The following is a 22,929-nucleotide window of genomic DNA, read 5'->3' on the forward strand; positions in this document are numbered from 1 at the left end:
GAAATGAATTAGTTCTAAATTTTTTGAGACAAATTAAATTTTTATTAATGTATATATTTTGTATTGTAAAACTAAAGAAGTGGCAGTAGGTAGATTATATTTTTATAAAAGTTTTGGTACTAATTTTGTATTTTTCTGATTTCAAATAAATTAATTATAATTTTTCAGATTTTAAATTAGATTTTCATTAGTATATATATTATATAAACTATCCAAATTACCTATCCGAATTATCCGACCGGATATTACCCATATTGTATTTGTATCTAATATCCGAAATAAAATATCCGAATTCATATCTGGATATCCGAAAAATGGCCGGATATCCGGAAATAATATCTGAATCATTATCCGACCCCTCTCGATCGGTCGGTCGAGCGGGAAATATCGGTACCATTTATACCTCTACTGGGCAGTGAAACAAATACTCCGGAATTTTGGGTGCCTGGGAGTAATAGATTTTGGGTACAAATATTCTCACCCCGAATTTTTAGAGCAACTCCAGTAGAGCTACTAAATGGGCTATAATCTCCATATTTGCTCGGTGAATGCAAAAAATTGATCTCCCGCGGAACTTCCAAATGGGTTGTCATTTTAGTAGGCCTTCCAAATTTCTCCCTCCACCCCCCCAAATTTGGTGGTCCTCTATTTGGACCGCCAACTATGGGCCCTCTATAGAAGCCCAATTTACTCGGCCTGTTGGAGTGGAGGCTCATATTTGGGTGGGTAAAATTTAGAAGTGGTCTTCTAAATAGACATTTACTCACCCAAATTTAAAAGCCCTATTGGAGTTGCTCTTAGGTTCTTTCTAACATCCTCAATCCGGACGAGGACGAGGGGTCCAAAGTAAGGAGTACCTGATGAAAAATAATTTTAAAAATTCTCATTCTTTTCAGTATAGAATTGACTGGAATTGACTAGTGCTAGTTTCAGGCAATAGAGCCATGGAATTGACAAGAGATTATAGAAGTATTTCTTTTCCTTTGATGCTACTCATTTATATACTTTCTCCTTATGGGAAATAGATGATGTTTAGGATAGCGACATGATCTTCAAAACATAATTTTGACTGCTTATTTTTATAAAAATATTTATTAAAAAGTGATATATGTGTATTTTTATGAAAGTGCTTTTTAAGACAAATCTATTCATATAATTTTTATTTTCCCAAACTCAATAACTTAAAAGATATTTATATTTATATTCCCAATGTTTAACTCAAACTTTGTCCAAAACGACCTCTAAATCCTATATGGAGAGAGTAGAAACTAATCATACATACGACGTCTCAGTGACATGTGTCGGTACCTCTGGACTAGGGTACACCCTCTTACTCTGTCAAGACTCGTGTAGTTATCCGTAACTACGCCCAAAGGAGCTGAGCAGCCGGACCCCTGGGGTCCAACTCCATCTCACCGGACCAACGGCCCCGGACCCGCTCCCAGCTCTGGGACGGATCCGGTGACGCCACGTGTCCCAGAGAAGGGAGCACTCAGCCAAAAACAGCCGGGGGCCCCGGACCTCCCACGGAGTCCCGGACCCCATATACTATCCGGACCCCTCAGCAGGAAGGGAATAGACACCCCGCCTGGGGGGTCTGGAGCCGCCACGTGTCTGCAGGCGCAGGTACGCGCGCACGGCTGCCAAGCTTCATCGGGAAGACTTGCCCACCTACCGCATTCAATGCAGGAGACGTTAAGTGCGCTCTGCCACGACAGAGCCCGAGGAGACTTTAGCCAAGCTGTACTGTTGGTCGCGCAGTACCAAGGTGCACAGTACAGCCGTTGGTACCACTCACGCCACGCGCGTTAGTCTGCCGCGCCAGTTAGACACGACAACTCGGCGACGGAGTATCATAACGCCTATGCGGTAGACCCAACAGTCTACGCCGCAACCTACACTACCTCAACGGGCGCCTCGCCGATGGGATAGGAGGAGACCCCCCTCGGTCAGAGAGTCTACAAGACGATTAAGTGGATACAACAAGAGATTCTAAATCACTGTAACTCCATTAGTGTCTATAGTATACATCCATGTTGGGCCCACCTGTCGGGGTCCAACACCTATGTACGCGCCCTCCTTGCTCTATAAAAGGGAGGCGCCCGTTAGAGAAAGGGTCAAGTCCAGAAGAGGACTAGAAGGCAGAGGATAGACTCATCACGGACACAAGAGCAATACTACTCTCAAGTGGACGTAGAGTATTACGCTCCGGCGGCCCGAACCACTTTAAAATCCTCGAGTGTTCTTGCGTTCTTGCCCCCAAGCTAGATAGGCCTAATCGCTTAGCGCAATCCCAAGTACACCCCCTCTGGGATTAGGCGGGTGCGTTCCGCCACCCGGCTGTGGGTACCATAAAAACCCCACAATATTTGGCACCGTCCGTGGGGACGCGCAAGCGTTGGCTAGATCTCCGCTCACCTCCTAGTTTCTGGGGTTGAGCTCATCCTCTGCAACGACGATGAGAAGATGAAGAGGGGCACGACGCCACCCGCGACGCATGCCCCAACACCGAAGCGGCAGAATCCTCGGTGCAGTGGCGCACGGCAGCGGCGCCTGCTGTGCGTCGCCATTACGACACCTCAGAGCCGGCACGGTGGTGCGCAAGAGCGACGCCTGCTATGCGTCGCCCTGCGCCATCCTAGTGTCGGCTCAAGGTTTTCTCTCAAGCAACCACCGGGAGCCCCCTCCATCGACATGACGTCGGCTCAAGGTTTCCTCTCAAGATGGAGCTGGAGCCGACGGCTGTGGCTCGGGAAGGATGCCTGTCGCCTTCTTTCTCACCTGGCTCAGGCCTCTCTCGGTGCTGCTGTAGACAGGCCTCGGCCTCACCGAGAGGCATGGGGCCCTGTGCCAGCACCAAGGCGGAGCCGGCGAACGACCGCCATTCTCCACGCTCCGTGCTCGTCCAAACGAGCACTCGTCCTTCCGCTGCGCCAGGGCGTCGAACTGGCTTCAGCTCACTATGAGCGGCCATCGGACTGGCTTCCGTCGGCAGCTGGCAACGGCGGGGGCACTCCCATTCAAAAGCCAAAGAATTTGTTCCCACGCTATCTGAGCGTGGGACAGTTCTGGTGCTGAGAAGAACCCTGCAAGCTCCCGAGGTGATGCTGGATGATGCTGAACAAGCACGTCCAGTGCGCCTTCGCCCTCAACGACTCAGAAGAGCCCCCAAGGTGCCAGCACCACTACGGCCAGCAACGTGCACGCCTTACGGGGCAGCGGCTGTAGGTTATCACTAGATAGGATTAAGTATGTTTCTCCTTTGTAATGATTTGGTGCCTACGTGTGGTCCAGAGTGGTAAAGGTCCGCCCTTGTAAACCCGACCTCTGGCTTCATCGCAAAAACAGGCGACACCAGCAAGTGGTCCATAGCGGTAGAGGTCCGCCCTCGTAATCCCGACCTCTGATGTACACCACGAATCAAGCAATGAAGGAGATTTACTTTTTCAGTCCTATCTTTTACATTAACCTGATAGCACTTGTCCGTTCATCTTGCATGTTTCTTTTCTTCCGTACGGAGTCTTTTCTTTTGTTGCTAATGATCCAAATTGAGTTGCTGGCTTGTGGTCAGGTAGGGACACTGTAGCGAAAATGGCCTCTCATGCCATATTTCAATATAATGTTTTGGCGATTGATGACACACACAACACTTGGACTAATGTGATTGTTAAGATGACTATTCTCAGGCTTTTAGGTTCAAGTGATGACAAAGAGAAGATATGCGTAGCTAGGCCCGAAGGGCCACCCCTACGGGGGTTCCGCCCCTCGCGGGTCTCAGGGCAGCGCCCTGAAACCTCTTCGGTCCAAAGGACAAGAATCGAAGAGACTGTGAAGAAATTCAATACACCGGTTGAACCGATGTTAAGGAAAAGACACACGCCAGTGTAATTGTCCAGAAGCTGGAAATTGAAGATACACTCACCGGATTAACCGACGTTGAAGAAAATGCATACGTCGGTGCATTGCCAAACGAAGACCGATGAAAATACATACACCGGTTGAACCGACGATGCATCGGTCAATTGCATCGGTTCAGTTGTCCAGAGAGGTGGTTTTTGGAGGAACGTGAAGAAGTTACAATCACCGGTTAAACCGACGTTAATTTTACATACACCAGTTGATTGCATCGGTTAAACCGGCGTTACACCGGTTGATTGCTAACGGCTAGTTTTTCAATTAGCAGTTTACATACACCGGTTGAACCGATGATGGCTTTTGGGGTACGTCGGATTAACCGGCGTTACGCAGTTTTCTGGCAGCTTTTCTCCAACGGCTATATTTGCTTATGCTGCCTATATATATACCCCCAAGGCCGGATCATTTGAAGGGTTGGAGTTCAAGGAAGTATACAAGAGCTAAAGATCAACTCCAACCACCATAGAGCTTCATTGTACATCATATAGGCTTAAGCACACTTGTGAGAGTGCTTAGTGCTTGTAATAGGGATTAGTTCTTGCGAGAGCTCCCTTGAGAGAAGTCTTGCTGCGGCAAGCAATCCTTGTGATTCGTCGTGTGACCCTCCGACTTGGTGTGGAGTGGCAACGACACTTTGTGCGGGGGAAGAGGAGGCCCCCTCCTTGGTGGAGAAGCTCCGTAGTGGATTTCGGCCGGGTGACCGAGAGAGACGGTGGCGGTGCACGAGACTCGGTGTCTTGTGGGCACTTGCCTTTGCTTGCCGGCATCGCCATTGGTGGCGTAGTGCAAGACGGTGATCGGAAGAGCCTCGGTGTCCCGTGGACGTAAGCGTTTATGCCGAACCACGTTACATGACCGTGTCTACTCGGGAGTTTGCATCTCTCTTGCACTTACCTCTTTACTTACCGCATTACGTTTCCGCACTTACTCTACCTTGCATACCTTTACTTTCCTAGTTAGTTTGATTAGGATTAGCTAGGTTGCAAGTCTTTTTAGGGGTAAGTAGAGAGTAGAATAGATAAACCTTAGTCATAACTAGCATGCGTAGGACGTGTTAGGTTTATCTTATGCAAGTAGTTTGAGCCCTAGGTTAAAAAGCGATTAGCGACCCTATTCACCCCCTCCCCCTCTAGGGTCGGACACCCCGGTGATCCTTACAGACACTCCTTCTAGCTGGAAGGCAGTTCGGACCTCTAGTTACCTGCTCAGGAGAAGTGGTGCCCGTTTCCTGGGGTAGAGAAGCTCCGCGTAGCTTAGCCTGGTAATGTACCCTAAGCCTACGCACTTCACTACCCTGTTACGAGTCCCCTAGTATCCGAGACTGCTGTCCCTAGAGGTCCCGGGCTCCTTTCTAGTATAAGGCCTGATTTCCTACACCTTGCTGCAAGGTCCGGTGGCGTAATTCATGGGATCGTCAGCAACAACCCAAGTCGCCACTGTCGCTCCAAGTCCACTCCGGTGGCCCGCTCCGGCGGAGACCGCTCGCCACGGTCGCCTGGAGCCGGGTCCGGGAAAGTAGAGCTTGCTCCCTGAGCGGTTCAAGGTCCGTGCAGCCGCTTAGCTCGGTTCCGTACCCTAAGCTTGCACCTTCGTCGCCCTGCGGAGAGCGCTCTAGTACCTGAACCTGGCAACAAGTGCTACGGCCTTAAAGGGGTCCGGAGCACCTGCTCTCGACATGAGCACGCCAACGCAAGTCAGCATTGCGTCACGATAATGGCCCCACCTGCGGGTTCGTACATCTCCCGAGGTGGGCCCGGGGGCCACTATTGGTACCTCTGGACTAGGGTACCCCTCTTACTCTGTCAAGACTCGTGTAGTTATCCGTAACTACGCCCAAAGGAGCTGAGCAGCCAGACCCCTGGGGTCCAACTTCCATCTCACCTGACCAACGGCCCCGGACCCGCTCCCAGCTCTGGACGGGTCCGGTGACGCCACGTGTCCCAGAGAAGGGAGCACTTAGCCAAAAACAGCCGGCGGCCCCGGACCTCCCACGGGGTCCCGGACCCCCATATACTATCCGGACCCCTCAGCAGGAAGGGAACAAACACCCCTCCTGGGGGGGGTCCGGAGCCGCTACGTGTCTGCAGGCGCAGGTACGCGCGCACGGCTGCCAAGCTTCATCGGGAAGATTTGCCCACCTACCGCATTCAATGCAGGAGACGTTAAGTGCGCTCTGCCACGGCAGAGCCCGAGGAGACTTTAGCCAGGCTGTACTGTTGGTCGCGCAGTACCAAAGTGCACAGTACAGCCGCTGGTACCACTCACGCCACGCGCGTTAGTCTGTCGCGCCAGTTAGACACGACAACTCGGCGACGGAGTATCATAACGCCTATGCGGTAGACCCAATAGTCTACGCCGCAACCTACACTACCTCAACGGGCGCCTCGCCGATGGGATAGGAGGAGACCCCCCTCGGTCAGAGAGTCTACAAGACGATTAAGTGGATACAACAAGAGATTCTCCATCACTTTAGCTCCATTAGTGTCTATAGTATACATCCATGTTGGGCCCACCTGTCGAGGTCCAACACCTATGTACGCGCCCTCCTTGCTCTATAAAAGGGAGGCGCCCGTTAGAGAAAGGGTCAAGTCCAGAAGAGGACTAGAAGGCAGAGGATAGACTCATCACGGACACAAGAGCAATACTACTCTCAAGTGGACGTAGGGTATTACGCTCCGGCGGCCCGAACCACTCTAAAATCCTCGAGTGTTCTTGCGTTCTTGCCCCCAAGCTAGATAGGCCTAATCGCTTAGCGCAATCCCGAGTACACCCCCTCTGGGATTAGGCGGGTGCGTTCCGCCACCTGACTGTGGGTACCATAAAAACCCCACAACAACATGGATCTAGGGTATACTACACTGTCACGGAAGTACTCAAGGAAAGAGTTGAATACCCCACTCCACACTCTGAATCTTTTCTCCTTGGCTCCCGGTAATTGGGCCTGTTTGGAAGCACTCCATTTCCAAAAAATCAGCTCCACTTCACAAACTCCACTCTACCTTCTAGCTCCCCACTCCAATAATTTTTCTCCAACATGTTTGGCTGCACTCAACTCCACCAATTCTTGTGGGCCCAAATTGTCATAGACACCAAGCCCTCTTCCTCCTCTTCTCTCACGAGAAAAAAAGGAGCTATTCCTCTCCCCCCGTGAGGGCCCGGCCGCTCCAATTTTTTTTTGGAGTGGAGTTAGTATTTGGTGGAGTGGAGTGGAGTAAGTTAAAGTGTTTAGACAATTTTTTGTGGAGTGGAGCTGAATTTGGTGGAGTGAAGCGGCACCCTTGATCTACTAGTACAACAGGTACCTCTTACTAACTCTAACCGAACGTAACTGACTGACCTTGAAAAAGAAAGACCCACACTGACTAACTGAATTATGAACACAAGAACAGGGATTACTACAAGTCTACGATAACTTACACTTCATGGTGAGATCGAGTTTGCTGAGAAGTGCCATCCGATCCACCTGCTCCCTCGATTCCCTTCCGCTTCAGCCCCTCGTCCAACCCATCCCCCGGTCGTTCGTCCTCGAGTTTGCTGAGAAGTGTGATCCGATCCACCTGCTCCCTCGATTCCCTTCCGTTCAGCCCCTCGTCCAACCCATCCCTCGGTCGTTCGTCCTCGAGTTTGCTGAGAAGTGTGATCCGATCCACCTGCTCCCTCGATTCCCTTCCGCTTCAGCCCCTCGTCCAACCCATCCCTCGGTCGTTCGTCCCTGTCGGGACCCTGGTTGCTCGTGCCCGGATGTCGATTTGCAGCAGCCCGTACTTCTCCCCGTGCCGTAGGTCCTTTCTCTCCATCGTTCCCATGTTGGAGCTTTGCCTTCCACTCTTCTTGCTCCGTTTGCGGCCGTAGGAGCTCATCCCGCGCTGCAGATCCGCCTTCCACTCGTCCTACTCCATTCGAGGCTGCCGGAGCTCATCCCAGCGCTGCATCGACTATTAGGGTATACTTTGCCACACTTAAAATTAGGCAAGTGTGGGAAGTATAGCAAAGAATTCGGCAACCACATTTTTCTTGATATAGGGAATCTTGCCACATTTTTTATTGCCTATGACATGAAGAGTCCAAAAGAATTTTGTCTAATCTTTGTTGCCAACTAAAAATCTAGTTAAACTTATCTAAAGTTAGGTCTGGTAAAGTGTGGCTATCAACCAAACAGTCTTTAATGTTGTCCCTCACCAGCTACCACTAAAGTCCAAACGTTACATAATGTAAATTAGTTTTACCGCAAATAGAGTCCCAACTCTTTAGTGCCCATTCAAAAAAAAGTTCACGCTACTATGGCCCTGTTTAGTTCGTGAAAAAATTTGGGGTTTGGTACTGTAGCACATTTCGTTATTACTTGATAAATAATGTCCAATCATAGACTAATTAAGCTTAAAAGATTCATCTCGCACTAATCAGTTAGACTGTGTAATTAGTTATTTTTTTCAACTGCATTTAATGCTCTATGCATATGTCCGAATATTCGATGTGATGGGTACTGTAGAATTTTTTTAGAAACTAAACAGGGCCTATATAAAAAAATGTTCACGCTATGGTAGTTGCAATTTTTGTCCTGTGATGTGAATCTTGCTATGATCCATAGCGTTCATAACAGATCGGACGGCCACAAAAGTAACGGCAATCTCTCTCCACACACACCCGTTTCATCTCTCTACTGACACCAGTCGACAATCGGTCAATCCTCTTTCACCTCCGACTCCGAGGCTCCGACCATTCCTAAACCCCCAAGCTAGGGTTTCCGCATCCATGGCGACCACGCCGCCGCCGCCGGCGGAGATTCTCGGCACGCTCGGCGACTTCACGTCACGGGAGAACTGGGACAAGTTCTTCGCGCTCCGCGGCACGGGCGACAGCTTCGAGTGGTACGCGGAGTGGCCGAACCTCCGGGCCCCGCTCCTCGCCCTCCTCGGGGACCGCGGCGCCGCGGGGGAGGCGGATGTGGGGGCGGCGGCGGCGGCCCCGGAGATCCTGGTGCCCGCGTGCGGGAGCTCGGCGCTCTCGGAGCGGCTCTACGACGCGGGGTTCCGCCGCATCACCAACGTCGACTTCTCCCGCGTCGTCGTCGGCGATATGCTCCGCCGCCACGCGCGCGCGCGTCCCGAGATGCGCTGGCGCGTCATGGACATGACCGACATGCAGGTACGGCCAGTGTGCTACATCGACTAAGGTGTATGGGTTGGTGTGGCTAGTATAGAGCTCGGGTTTTGGGTTTACTGGCGAGGCTGCTGCCTGTTGCGGGGATAATTTGGGACATTGAGGGCCCCGTAGTTGTAAGTTTGGTAGTTGAAACTTCAAAATGGTTACATCCATAGCACTATTTAGCTAAGAGTCGTGAATTTTGAGCCTGCTGATGATTTTTGCCCTACTATTAAGCTTTGTTCTGCAAATTCTCCTGATGACATGATGGTGTTATCTAGATGCTATCAATCGCTGGTTGTACTGTCAGTGTAGTGTGGCGAATTCTCCTTATTGGACAATGGACATGATGACGTTATCTAGATGCTATCAATCACTGGTTGTGGTGTCAATGTAGTGTGGCAAATTATCCTGATTGGACATGATGGTGTTATCTAGATGCTATCAATTGCTGGTTGTAGTGTCAATGTAGTGTTTATCTGAGTTCATTGTGAATTACCTGGCATGATAACTCTTGACTGTTGAGCTCAATGTTTATTGGCGATTTGAGCAGACATTGCACATAGTTCAGTTATGTTTGGTCGACTTGGGAGTTGGGATTTATGAATGGGTTCTAGCACATATGTAAATGGTTGGGACCCCAAGGCAGCTTACAAGAAACGCACTATGGTTGTATATTCGTGGTTTCTGCAGCATGATAAATGAAATCAATCCAAAGGAAGATGCATTTTCATTGATTGAGATTCTGAATGGCCCCGTACTATACCTGCTGGGCATTATTTTGTGATACCTATTGAAATGGATTTTTAAACTTTCTGCATTGCCTAGTTTTCTAAATCTTCATGTCCTACATATTTGTAGTTTGTGTTTGACTCTGTCTCTTTCCATTGATAATTGTTGAGTGCTCGTAAACTTAGTTTGATGCGCTTTAACTCTCACCAAGCAATATATTTCTAGTAGAAATTATGTGACATTAAATTTTTTCTTTGCAAGTCATCAATTCCATACTTGGCAGTTTTTTATGCTGTATCTCCGTCATTTATTAATACACATGCTTTGTCAAAAGTAATTGACATCATGGTTTTTAAGGGGTTGCCTAGGCGTCGACTAGGCGTCCAGGCGGGAAAAAAATTGAGGCGTCCAGGGTGCCATGAATCCTCTGCATATGGTGACGGTAGTCGTCACCTAGGCGTCGATTTTCAACAAGGCGGGCGCCACGCGGCGATTTGGCGAGAGTGCGCGGGTGAAAACGAGCAGAGGGAGAGATGCGCGTGCGGGAAAACGAGCGGGAATCCGCGCGCCTACACTTCCCGCCGCGAATTCTGAATGAGAGAGGGAAGGTGAGAGGTAAAGAGAGAGGCCGCAGGCCGCCAGCACCTGGAATCCTCCGTGGCGGCGCTCTGCTTCAACAATCTAGCCGTACCCACTCTCCAATCCCGTGGCTCCAGCCCCTTCTCCTCCGATCGATCTGCAATTCTGCATCTTCTTCCTCTTCTCCAACCAATCTGGACGGACTCCCTCCCTGCTGCACCTAGGAGTTCCTGGTTCTCCTCCGACGTGCCCACCTCTGCCTCCCTGCCGGCACCCCTTCCTGGAGCTGCATCACGGGGACACAGGTGCTCTGCTCTGCATCACGGGGAAGGAAGAGATCTAGAAGGGATGCCCACCTCTGCCTCCCTTCCGGCACCCCTTCTTGGAGCGGCTAGTGCATCTGCTATGCTGTAGGGGCTGTTTTTTTTTCTTGGCTTTTGTTGGAGCTAGTGCCTAATGCATGTGCGTGTGGCCGTGTGCTGCTGCTGCCTGGCTGCCTTTTGCTTGGCTTTTGTGCATTGCCTTTTGTTTATTTGGGGCTGCTGGAAGGAGGAGGATCAGTGGTACATGTGCTCTAAGAACTAGAAGCAAAAAGGTATGTATTTGTGCATGTTTGTGCTGACTCTATTCTATATGAGGGTATGTGTATGGCGTCGCCTCGCCATGCGCCTTATTCGCCTAGGCGTCCGGAAGGGGTGGCTCGCCGCACCTCGCCTTCCGCCTTAAAAACAATGATTGACATATCTAAATGCCTCTTGCACATGACTCATCTGGCTTCATTCCTGGAAGTTTTTCATTCTTTGTAAATTTAGCAACTCTTAATACATATTTCCTGTCAAAACTATCTGATATATCAAATTAGCAGTTTGCAGATGGGTCATTTGATGTCATTCTTGATAAAGGAGGATTGGATGCTCTTATGGAGGCAGGGGCTGGGACAAAACTTGGGACAAAATATCTAAATGAGGTATATCGGTGGATTTATGTCGAATTTTAAATGCTCTTGTTTAGTTGTTGTAATGGATATACCCCTTTGTTCTGTTGGAAATGCTATTTCTTAATGATGTGCGTGACTGAGCAGGAATCTTTTGCAGGCCAAGAGAGTTTTGAAATTAGGGGGGAAGTTTGTGTGCCTTACCCTTGCGGAATCTCATGTTTTAGGTTATTTTCTGTCAATTCTCACCTTCTCTTTGCCTTTTCATATTTAATTTTCATTGACTTGTTATGCATATTTAATTTTCAACCATGCTCCTTTCACTTTGTTTTTATGTATGTGGCTGTACGGAGTTTTTCCCCCAAATTATAGAGTGAAACTTCTGGCCATCCATATTTGTAACTGCATGTTAGTATAATTTCGAAAGTTGTAAGATCATGATGTTGTCATGCAGCCAATTGAGTTTCTTTCAAAAATATTGGTGGTCAGGAAGTTTAAAAAATTCGAATACATGGATTCTTAAAGAGCAATAATAATTGAATGGGGGGACTTATGCTGTTTTCCCTTTCCCTTATTGTAGGGCTTCTTTTGTCTGAGTTCAGATTTGGATGGGATATGAGTATTCAAGCTATAGCTAGTGAATCCTCTAAAAAATCTGCCTTCCAGACATTCATGGTGGTCATGGTAAAAGGGACGATGAGTGTAGTTCAAACAATAAAATCATTGTTGGATCAGTCTGCTGAATACTGTAACATGAAACAGGTACTGTCAATTCTTCTGATAGTTGTATGAATAATCAATGATTTAGTTCAGCTCAGGATATTTGTTCATTTCGTCACTTGTATTTTTTATCTTCTATCTGTTGGTGCTGCAGGCAAATGCGGTGATTCGAGCTCTTGGAAACGAGAATATCATCCGGGAGTCATATTCTTCTGGTGTTGATGTGCTCCTCTCATTGCGAGATCTTCAGCTAGGAGCTATTGGAGATCTGAAAGTGATTGTCCCAGGACGAAGGAGGCAGTTCATTCTCGGTGAACCTGAAACTTCGCTCTATTGCTACAAGGCTGTTTTATTGGATGCCAAGAAGCAAACAGAAACATTTGTATATCATTGTGGAGTTTTTATTGTGCCTAAGGTCTGTTTTATGTTGTCAATTTTCTTTGTTGCATTCTCAGTTTATACTGTTAGTTGTTGAAAAATGTCCATTTTACTACCTTCACCAATCCACATTGTCCACCTAACCCCCTGAACAAATTTAGGCTTGATTCACTCCCTCGAACTATTTCGGTTGGTCCAATCTACCCCCTAGTGGCATTTGTCTTTTTTTTTTGTTTCTCAGTGTACAGTTGAGTTTAAGTTCAATCTTTGTGAGCAGATAGAGAAAATGTTGCTTTATTCGCGAAAAAATACATTAAGGAATTTTCATGGTTATTTTCATATGTTAGGAACATTTAATACGAAATTGATCCTAAAGATACAAAACTGCATGAAAAGTAATCGTGGAAAATTTCTGAAGTATTTTTCTAACATCGAGTATCATGTTACAAGTTACCTCACAAAATTTGATTTTAAAACTCAATTTGTACATGGAGACAAAAAAGAAGAGAAATTTTTTATTAAGGGTAGACTGGACCAACTGATATAGTTCAAGGGAGTAAATCGAGCCTAAATTTTTTTCAGAGGTTTAAGTGACCAATGTGAATAGGTGAAGTTAGTAAAAAAGACCTTTTCCATATATATATCAAATTACTCGAATGATCATGATGAAACGAGTTTGAGAATCTGGACACACAACAGGAAAAAAAAGAAGCTGTGTCGGAGTTTTTTTTGTTTGTTTTGGGGTTGTTATTGGGTGGGGTGGTATTCATTTCCGTTCACTTCTTTTTATGGAAGCCTTCAACCTATGCTCTTTACACCAATTTTAAGTGTCAATGCAACCTTAACTAATATTATAGTTCTGCATACACATGCTTATTGCCTGATGTGATTAAATAGTGATACTTGACAAGAAAATGCAAACATCCAGTTATTTGAAACTATGTAGTATGTACAGAGCATGGAACTGTCCAAGCTATACCATCCTGTTTTCAAGCGTCATTTTCATTTTTTTATGGTTTTGCTAAAGCACCTTCAATGGAAGTAATTAAGTAAGCGGAGAAAGTAAATATCACGCAGATATGTCGAGTCGACCAAGTCAAACTCCAGTGGATGTGCTGGAGATCCTCGTTTGCTATTGGAGGGCTTTCAGGAAAAGGAAAAAAGAGAGAGGCTCTGTAGGGAAAAAATGAATTTGGACGTGTAGCTAGTGCTTGCTTGTGAATTTTGACAGAAGTTTTGGATCCTGGAAGGGTAAGAACAGTGTGAAACAATAAGCATCAAGGACAAAGAGTGATAAACAAGCTGCCTCAGAAAGTCGTTGTCCTTTGAAGTTTGTAGAAGAAAGGATCCCGGGCCTAATGATAAATTCTCTCTTGGCTGGGGAGGATAATGCGGCAGAACCAATAGTGGCATATCCGATACGCTGAATCAGATTAAAACTGTGTTTCGCTTATCAAACTTATTTCAAAATATGCTTGATTAAATGCAAAAGAACTGTTGGCTACAAAAGGGTTATAGTAAGACTTGCAGCTGTATCTAGAAGTTAGGGAAAAAAAATTGTAGTTCCTTGGGCTTGAAAGTCACTAAGGAACACAATTTTGATTTCAGGCTCGAGCTCAGGAATGGCTATTTGCTTCAGAAGAAGGACAGTGGCATGTTGTTGAAAGTGCAAAGGCTGCCCGTCTAGTTATGGTACAATTATTATGACTGCGAACCAGCTTTACTGTTACATTTTTATTTATGATTATGTGGCTGGATTTCATTTCAACTGGTCATATTTGTATTATACTAGGTTTTCTTGGACAGCAGACATGCAAATATCAACATGGATACTATTAAGGTGATATTTATTATTACATTGCGTGTGGTTGCTGAAGGCTCCTAGTTGAATATGTTACCTGTCCTAATATTATTATTTTTGCTATTTCCAGAAAGATTTGTCTCCACTTATTAAGGATCTAGAGCCTGGAAATCCTGAAGAGGAGGCCCCTATACCGTATGTTTCTCAATGCTTTCTAATTGGATTTTCATCACCATCTCTTATTAAAGTAGGCATTTGCAATGTTTAGACAATAATGAAATGAATTAAAATTATTAAACCAAACTCTAAAAGTTTGTATTTTGGGCAAATAATGATTTTATCACTGACCAAGGACTATATCAATGCTTTAGTGTTTGGTTATGATTAATTACATGGTTTTGAATAGAGGTCTGCTGATGCCAAATAAGTTGATTTCGTATTTCTGCTTCTGACCATATTTCGAAAGATAGGAACTGAGCCAAGCAGTCAAGCACAGTTGGTGGGAGCCTTTATGACTCGAATTTGAATTTGGTTTTCAGATTTGTGTTTGCAGTGTCACCTAGTTTCTCGTAGGTTAGTCAAGCTTCTTTTATTTTTATTCAGGAAATGTATACACTATTATAACACTCGCACCACCATGAACGGGAAGTGTAACAGCTGGGGATGCGCCCCGTGCACACCTGGGCCTGGATCTGACCTCGCCGCTGGAAGACGGGAGAAAAAGCCAGATGTACATACCTGACATCTGCAGCCCCCAGAGACTTCCCACTGGAAGCCAAGTGTAGCACTGTCGCTACCAGACGGCCCGAAACTCCTACACAGGAGCCAGAGGGATCTGTAGATTCGATTAGTTCTCCAGATCCAATGAGCTCCAGCCCCACAAACTCATAGTCAGTGATGGACTATGGATAAAAGCCCCCACCCCTCCCACTATAACACCTGGGTTTTATGGTTGGGTTGGCTAGGTGGGGCGCGCTAACATGGTACCAGAGCCGAGGTCCCGGGTTCGAACCCACCCGGCCACGCATTTCCGCTGCGCGATTTCCCCTGCGCCTCTCGTGTGCTGAGACCTGCTGCGGGCTACGCCGGGCACTAGAACCTGCTGCGGGCTACGCCGGGCTCGCACGCCGTAGGGGGAATGATGGACTATGGATAAAAGCCCCCACCCCTCCCACTATAACACCTGGGTTTTATGGTCGGGTTGGCTAGGTGGGGCGCGCTAACAGTCAGCACCACAGCGGGTGAAGATGAGCTGGAGAGAGGGCCTGAGGACCTTAGTCCAGGGTTGCCGGCCTCCACTTTGCAAGCATTGCCAGGAAACCTTATCCTAATTCTAGAGGGACCTATTCTTTTACACTGCCGGACAACCATGTGTCCCCCCCTCACATCCAAGGTCAGCGAGGCCACTAGAGGTGAAAGGGAATGGTGGCCTGACCGGCAGGAGCACGTGAATCTCCCACCCCCTTCTGAGTCGACTTAGATGGGGAGTTGACTTGTGGCAGAGAAACCAGATAGCTTCTTTTTATGTCAACATTAAAGAAAGAAGCTAGAAGAGACAATACCAAAAAGGCAACTAAACCATTGTAGCATTACCATAGAAATTATCAGTGGCGAAGCCAAGATCGATTTGACCCTGGTGCACTCTCCTTTGCAAAGAAGGAAGCTAGTATAATTTATATGGTAAAATTCAGTTAACTACTAGAGAAAGAAAATTCACCATGGTGCATGTGCACCAGGGAAAGACCCATGTGGCTTCACCCCTGGAAATTATTGTTTATGGTTCAAAAAGGAAAAAAAACTCAACCACGGGGGGAGACTCCCCCAAGTCCCCTGGCCTTTTGTTTTAAGAAGATGCTGTGCTTCAAAACCGGGTTGGGAATGGGAGTTTCAACGACTCCTGAAGTTCAACACTCTAACCGGTTCACTGCGAGAAGATTGCCTATTATTTATGGTTTAAAGGCATGAATGTGAGGAACTCACATATGGTTCTTAAACACAAATGTAAATTTAACAGTTAGAAATTGCAAAAAAAATGGTTCTTAGGGTATTCTATGAATAATAAATTTGACAAATATTATACTTGGCTTTATAGTTGCAGAAGTGTATGCCAGCATGTTGTTCTATTGATACTTACTGAAGTGAGATATGTGATTGTTCCAGACTACAAATTTGCAGTTACCCTTGTACTGATATGACCTGAAATTCACTTTGTTTTCTTCATTCCATGGAAGAGCCAGCCACTTATTACATTTCATATTAGTAAAGAAAACTCTCAAGTAAATGACTTGTTGCATGACTGAAATGAATGCCAATGGGCCTTGTGGAACCTTTTTCTGTCAGTTGTTTTTTTATAAAAAAAATCACAAGAAACCTCAGAAATTTCTGTATTTGATCTTCTGCTGATGGTATGTCAACAATCCTCCAGGTTCATGATGGCTGGTGATGGTGTGAAACAAAGAGATGTTCTGGAAGAGGTAACTATAAATATCTATTTTTCTCTAAACACCATTGTTTGATTTAGCTAATTGTAGAGTTGATTAGGAGGAGACATCCAATTGAATCTTCTTATTGTACTGCCTCCTTTCATTCTATAAGGCATGGATGCGGTTTAAGAGTAAAATCTTGTAATCTTAAACCAACAATTAGCCTTGCAATTGTAACCACATGATGTAAAAATAAATGTTGCAACTTCTAACCACGTGATATAAATATAAATCTTATGAAATGGTATCACTGTGTTCACATTTGAAAGCACTTTGTTGTGGTTAGAATTTTGTTGCTACAACCATTGCAGTATAAGAGAAACCAAAAGTCAAAGTCTAATTTTGGAGACTGCTGAGTCAAACCCTGCATTATATTTTGAATCGGAGAGAGTAATATGCAGTAAAAAGTGCCAAAACTTTGAACCTGTAAACCATGAAACGCCAATCCTGCCAGTTCTTTACAAAATTGGTTTTTATTTGAGGTGTCAATTAGCTATGTTGTCTTCTGTTGGCTCTTAGGAAGAATCAAACATATGTGTGTAGCATAAATGATACAAACTCGTATGCCTGTTATTAGTTTTCTGGATGCAGACATGATGACTAAGAAATGAATTGTAGATTTGTAGTGATACTGTACAGTTCACTTAATCATTTCTTAGTTTTAGCGTCTGATTACTTTGAGAGTTTGAGTTGCGTACTTGCATTATTCAATAACCTTCTCAACTGACCTCTTGTGTTGCATTTAAAAGGCGACCTCAGAAATAACTGGTCCAATGGTTGTGGAAGATGTTGTCTATGAAAATGCTGATGGAGACCAAGGTTCCATGCCTGAGAAAATGTTTCGGCGCCTTATTTTTGGAAGAAGTTCTGGCTTAGTGCAATCTGAAGCGTTGCTAATCAGAGATCCTCACAGTGATGAGACAGACAAAAAGAATAAAAATGCATCTGCAACATCTAAAAAGAGAAGGAACCAGAAAAAGGGTCTGTTATAATTTATCTCTTGTGTAAATTTAAACATGCAAGGTGTTTTATGGTGGTTACTTGCTATACTCATTGGTTTCATAGATACTACTACTCCAGGGCTTTTGCTGATCTCATGTGTGTTCACAATCTGATATTTGTTTACAGAGTTTGGTACTTCCTTACAAATATAGACCCACAACCTGAGACTTTCTATTGACCGATGATTCATTTTTATTTTGTGGAGAGAGCACATCATGTATTACTCTGTGAATATTTGTTGAGTTAATATATGCAGCCACAATTGTTTGAAGGGCAATTCATCTATTGGTAGTGGTGGGGTGGATATGTGATTTACTTTGGCCTTTATAATCTATTGCTCCCTAGGAGTTTCAGAACAGAAATCTTATCAAGTAATTGTAATGCTTGCCCATAATCCAGAATTGCTGCAGAATCTGTATAATTTTGCTGCATTTCTGATAGCAATGCTAGTCGATTGTATAAAATTGTAATCACTATCAGATTCACTTGATCATAGGAAGAAGAGTGATGAATCCCCTAGCTCTCTTCTATTGAGTTGTTGAATGTTGGAATAACTACAGTTACCTGATTCTTATTGTTTCATCTCTTGTTGATTTTCCTTTTCTTATATCCACCAATTCAATAAGGTACTCAAGATTAGGCACTATTCTGCATTTGTTCTTCTGTGGTTTTAACATCCAATTACATGTCATGCAGGATCCAAGAACAGCCTGAGAATTGACCATAGCTTTCTTGGTAGCTCTTATCACAGCAGTATCATATCTGGGCTTTCTTTAGTTGCATCTTCTCTGAGTGCTGCTTCTGCATCTGGAGGAAAAGTAAGTTTTATGCTCTTATTGTACACATGAACCTTTGGGAGAGGGTTATCGAGCATCGCCTAAGAAGAGTGACAAGTGTGACCCAAAACCAATTTGGGTTCATGCCTGGAAGGTCAACCATGGAGGCGATTTTCTTAATACGACAATTGATGGAGAGATATAGGGAACAGAAGAAGGACTTGCACATGGTCTTCATTGACCTTGAGAAGGCATATGACAAAGTACCGAGAAATGTCATGTGGTGGGCCTTGGAGAAGCGCAAAGTCCCAACTAAGTACATTACCCTCATTAAGGATATGTACAAGGATGCGACGACGTTTGTCTGGACATGTGATGGCAACACCACTGACTTTCCTATTAACATAGGCCTACACCAGGGGTCAGCATTGAGCCCTTATTTATTTGCTTTAGTGATGGATGAGGTCACAAGGGATATACAAGGTGAGATCCCTTGGTGTATGCTCTTTGCTGATGATGTGGTGCTAGTTGACGAGAGTAGGGCAGGGGTTAATAGGAAGTTAGAGTTGTGGAGGCGCATGTTAGAGTCGAAAGGGTTCAGACTTAGTAGGACCAAGACCGAGTACATGATGTGCGATTTCAGCGCGACTAGGCATGAGGGGGGAGACGTTAGTCTAGATGGACAAGTGGTGGTTCAGAAGGATACTTTTTGGTATTTAGGATCGGTGCTACAAAAGGATGGCGACATTGATGAAGATGTTAGGCATAGAATTTCAGCTGGCTGGTTGAAATGGCGGCAAGCTTTTGGCATCCTTTGTGACAAGAGGGTGCCACAAAAGCTAAAAGGCAAATTCTATAGGACAGCAATTCGTCCGGCGATGCTATACGGTGCTGAATGTTGGCCTACAAAAAGGCGACATGTCCAGCAACTGAGTGTAGCAGAGATGCGGATGTTGCGGTGGTTTTGCGGGCACACAAGGAGGGATACAGTCCGGAACGAAGTTATTCGGGATAGGGTCGGAGTGGCACCAATTGAGGAGAAACTTACCCAGCATCGGCTGAGATGGTTTGGACATGTCCAACGAAGGCCTCCTGAGGCGTCGGTGCGTAATGGGGTTCTTGAGCGGGTCGATAATGTAAAGAGGGGTAGAGGTAGACCTAAACTGACGTGGGATGAGTCGGTTAAGAGAGACCTTAAGGATTGGAATATCTCTAAAGAGATAGCTTTGGATAGGAGCGCTTGGAGACTAGCTATCAATGTGCCTGAACCTTGAACTTATTTCTTTCGGGTTTCATCTCTAGCCTACCCCAACTTGCTTGGGAAAAAAAAGCTATGTTGTTGTTGTTGTTGTTGATTGTACACATGAACGATTTTAACTTTTAGAAGCATGAAAACAGAGTACTAGGGTTGGTTCTCTATTTAAGTAGTTAAATTGCCATTATCGTTGAATGTCCGCTTCGTTGTAGTACGATTGCTTCTTAATTTTTTATTATGGTGTATTCAACAGTTTATGCACCTTCGGTTTGATTTACATTTTGTAGGTCAGCACAACTGTTATAGGTCTTGGTGCTGGTTGTTTCCCAATGTTTCTCCGTGGGTGTCTCCCTTTTGTAGATATTGAGGTAACAGAAATATAAAAGCGTTCATCTTTGACAACTTATTAAATGCGCTGATCACACTTCTCAAAATTTACAGGTTGTGGAGTTGGACCCCTTGGTAGCTGAGCTAGCAAATAAATATTTTGGTTTTTCAGTGGATGGACAATTAAAGGTTGGTTGCTATACTCTTAGAATAAGAGAGTTCATTATACGCCTCTGAATAACTTGGACTTCAACTATTTTCCATTGATATTTGAAAATTTACTTCTATGCCACTGGTTAACTCAAACTTCTACTGTATGCCAATTGAGAGATCCTTTGCCCCTGTTCCGGCAAAGTTCCATAAGGGCAGAGTTGAAGTTTGAGTTATGGAATGGTATGGAAGGAACTTGCCAAAAGTCAGGCAAACATTTAGCTCTGAGACAATGATTAGTATATCATGGTTGTAGCAATTGTTCAAAATCATTGGAGGACCTGCCTACGTCTTACCTTGGAATCTAAATTTGATCAAGTATATGTGTAATTAATGCTGCACTTGTACTTAACATGCACTTAACATGCATGCCAACATAACAACTTCCATTGCAAGTTATAACATTTTTACTCTGGTAATAAAATGGTGACATTTTGGGTTACCTGGTATTAATACTGATCATTTGAAGGTGGTGTGGCCAGTTTGTCTCAAAAAGCAGTTTCATAACTTTATTTTCCTATGTTTTGCAAATACATTACAAAGTAGTCTTTGAAGGTAGATTTGAAGACTATATCAATGTCTGAATCGACTTTGTATTTTGATCTCAATATGTAATTCAAATTTCCAAACAGCACCTAACTGCAATACCATTGGGGAAATGCTATCTTTTTTCATTAATCGACGGATGATCTTATTTCTTGCATTTCTGTGATAGAACTGTTATGATGAGCCTAGTTCAGAATCCAGATCTTCAACTTTATCACTGATATGTCCAGAATTAGTAATACGATGCGAGCGCTGCTTCTCAGTCATTGAGCTTCATTTCCATCTTCCCATTTCCCACTTGTTAGGTGCATTTGGGGGATGGGATCAAATTTGTTGAAGACAGTGTTGCTGCAAACCATTGTGCATCAGATGGCAGTGCCAGCAATGCAATCAAAATTCTTGTCATTGATGTTGATTCATCTGACCTAAGGTATTGGCTTTTTTCATGTCTCTCTCTACCATCGTATTGCCATTCTTTTACCAAACAATTTATTCTCAGTAGACTCTGACTTGAAGCGAATGGTTGTTCCCACAGCTCTGGGCTATCTTGCCCACCAGAAAACTTTGTTGAAGATCCTTTTCTTCAGAAAGCAAAAGAGTTACTTTCAGAAGGCGGTCTTTTTATCATCAATTTAGTCTCGCGTTCATCTTCAGTGAGGGAAATGGTTGTTTCAAGGCTTAAAGCGGTAAGATGTGTGATGCCCTTATGGTTTCCACTGCATAGGACACCTAAGATATCAAAACGCAAGACCGCTCTTTAATTGCAACTCTGTTTTATAGGTCTTTGAACACCTGTACTCACTGCAACTTGAAGAAGACATAAATGAGGTTCTATTTGCGTCCCCAAGCGAGAGATACCTGGACATCAATAACCTTGACGCAGCTGTTGTCAAATTGAATGATTTACTCAAATTTCCCGTGGATGTGGAATCGGATATAAAGAAGTTGCAGAGGCTCCAGTAACAGTCTCACCTGATGCTGAACAACATCCACCAGATCCCCCCCCCTCGGATTAGGTAGGCATGTATGTTTTCCCATATTTTTGCCTTGCCAAATTTTGTGTGGGTAGAACAATGCATCTGTACAGATTTACAGGTGAGTGGGGAAAATAGAATGTGCGTGATGAATGGTTTCTGTTGTTTTACAATTTTGGGCAAATCTATGATATGAAAGTTAGGTTGATTTTTGAAGCCTTGTCTGGATACTTGTCTGTCGTACTTAGCCTTTGAGTTACCACGCTAATACAATTAGGCTCTGTTTGGATGTCAATATTGGAGGGTATGATATTGAATTGGGTTCAATACCAAATATGCCATGATATTGAAATGGGCATAATTCGAATTTTGTTGTTTGGATGACCATGGCATTGAATTTTGGAATCTTAAAAACACTCCAATGCAATTTATGTTTGGATGTAAAAACATGGAATTAAAGAGGATCCACAATACGTCGGATGAGAAGGGAGGGCGGCTCTCAGCGGCGGCGGCTGCACCATGAAGGGAGGCAGAAGGGTGGAGAGGCGGAGTCGTGTAGGGACGCGCTGTGCTGGCCGAGGGGTGTGGCCGCCTGCGGAGCGCTGTGTGGCATGTCGGTGGAGGGGCGGAGGGTGGGCCGATGTAGGGACGCGTCACCACATCGGTGGGTGGGAGTGGGCTGGCGAAGGGGTAGGCTGGCAGAGGGGCGGGTACTGTGAGGAATAAGGGAATGGGCGTCACGCTGTCGGCTGCGAGGAAGAAAGGAAGGGATGTCGGCCGTGAGGCAGAAGGGAAGGGAAGGGTAGACGAATCGTCGGTCGCAAGGAAGAAGCGAATGGACGCCTGCGAGAAAGAAGGGAAGGGTTGCAGCAGTGGGGTGCGCGGGCAGGGCTGCAGTGGTGAACGCTGTGGCGGTGGCCGAGACCTCAAGAACAATGTGTCGTGCGCACGGAGAAGACATGGTCAATCGTGCCCGATACGAAGAGGTATGGCTCGGTAGTGTGTGTGGGGGTGGGGGGTGCCTGTTGGCACTGAGGCCGAATTCTAATTCTCAATTCTAAAGCAACCAAACAGCTGCAATTGGAGCTCATCAAGGCCAATTCCGAATTCTAAAGCTGAATATCTACATCCAAACGGGGTGTTAGAGACTTGTGC

General features: G+C 45.4%; 1 protein-coding gene across 1 annotated transcript; it reads left to right on the forward strand.

The window, feature by feature from the left end:
• Positions 1-8,562: 8,562 nt before the first annotated feature.
• LOC120640697 (eEF1A lysine and N-terminal methyltransferase-like) lies at positions 8,563-22,047 on the forward strand. Its single transcript, XM_039916604.1, has 16 exons — positions 8,563-9,060; positions 11,234-11,335; positions 11,463-11,529; positions 11,883-12,064; positions 12,177-12,437; positions 14,009-14,092; positions 14,193-14,240; positions 14,332-14,396; positions 16,627-16,675; positions 17,434-17,665; positions 18,383-18,504; positions 20,005-20,085; positions 20,159-20,233; positions 21,106-21,230; positions 21,336-21,486; positions 21,581-22,047. The coding sequence occupies exons 1-16, from the start codon at positions 8,668-8,670 to the stop codon at positions 21,761-21,763; spliced, it is 2,220 nt and encodes a 739-aa protein (XP_039772538.1). The 5' UTR covers positions 8,563-8,667; the 3' UTR covers positions 21,764-22,047.
• Positions 22,048-22,929: the final 882 nt, after the last annotated feature.

The sequence above is a fragment of the Panicum virgatum genome, chromosome 7K (assembly GCF_016808335.1).
Source record: "Panicum virgatum strain AP13 chromosome 7K, P.virgatum_v5, whole genome shotgun sequence".
NCBI classification, from domain to species: Eukaryota; Viridiplantae; Streptophyta; class Magnoliopsida; order Poales; family Poaceae; genus Panicum; species Panicum virgatum.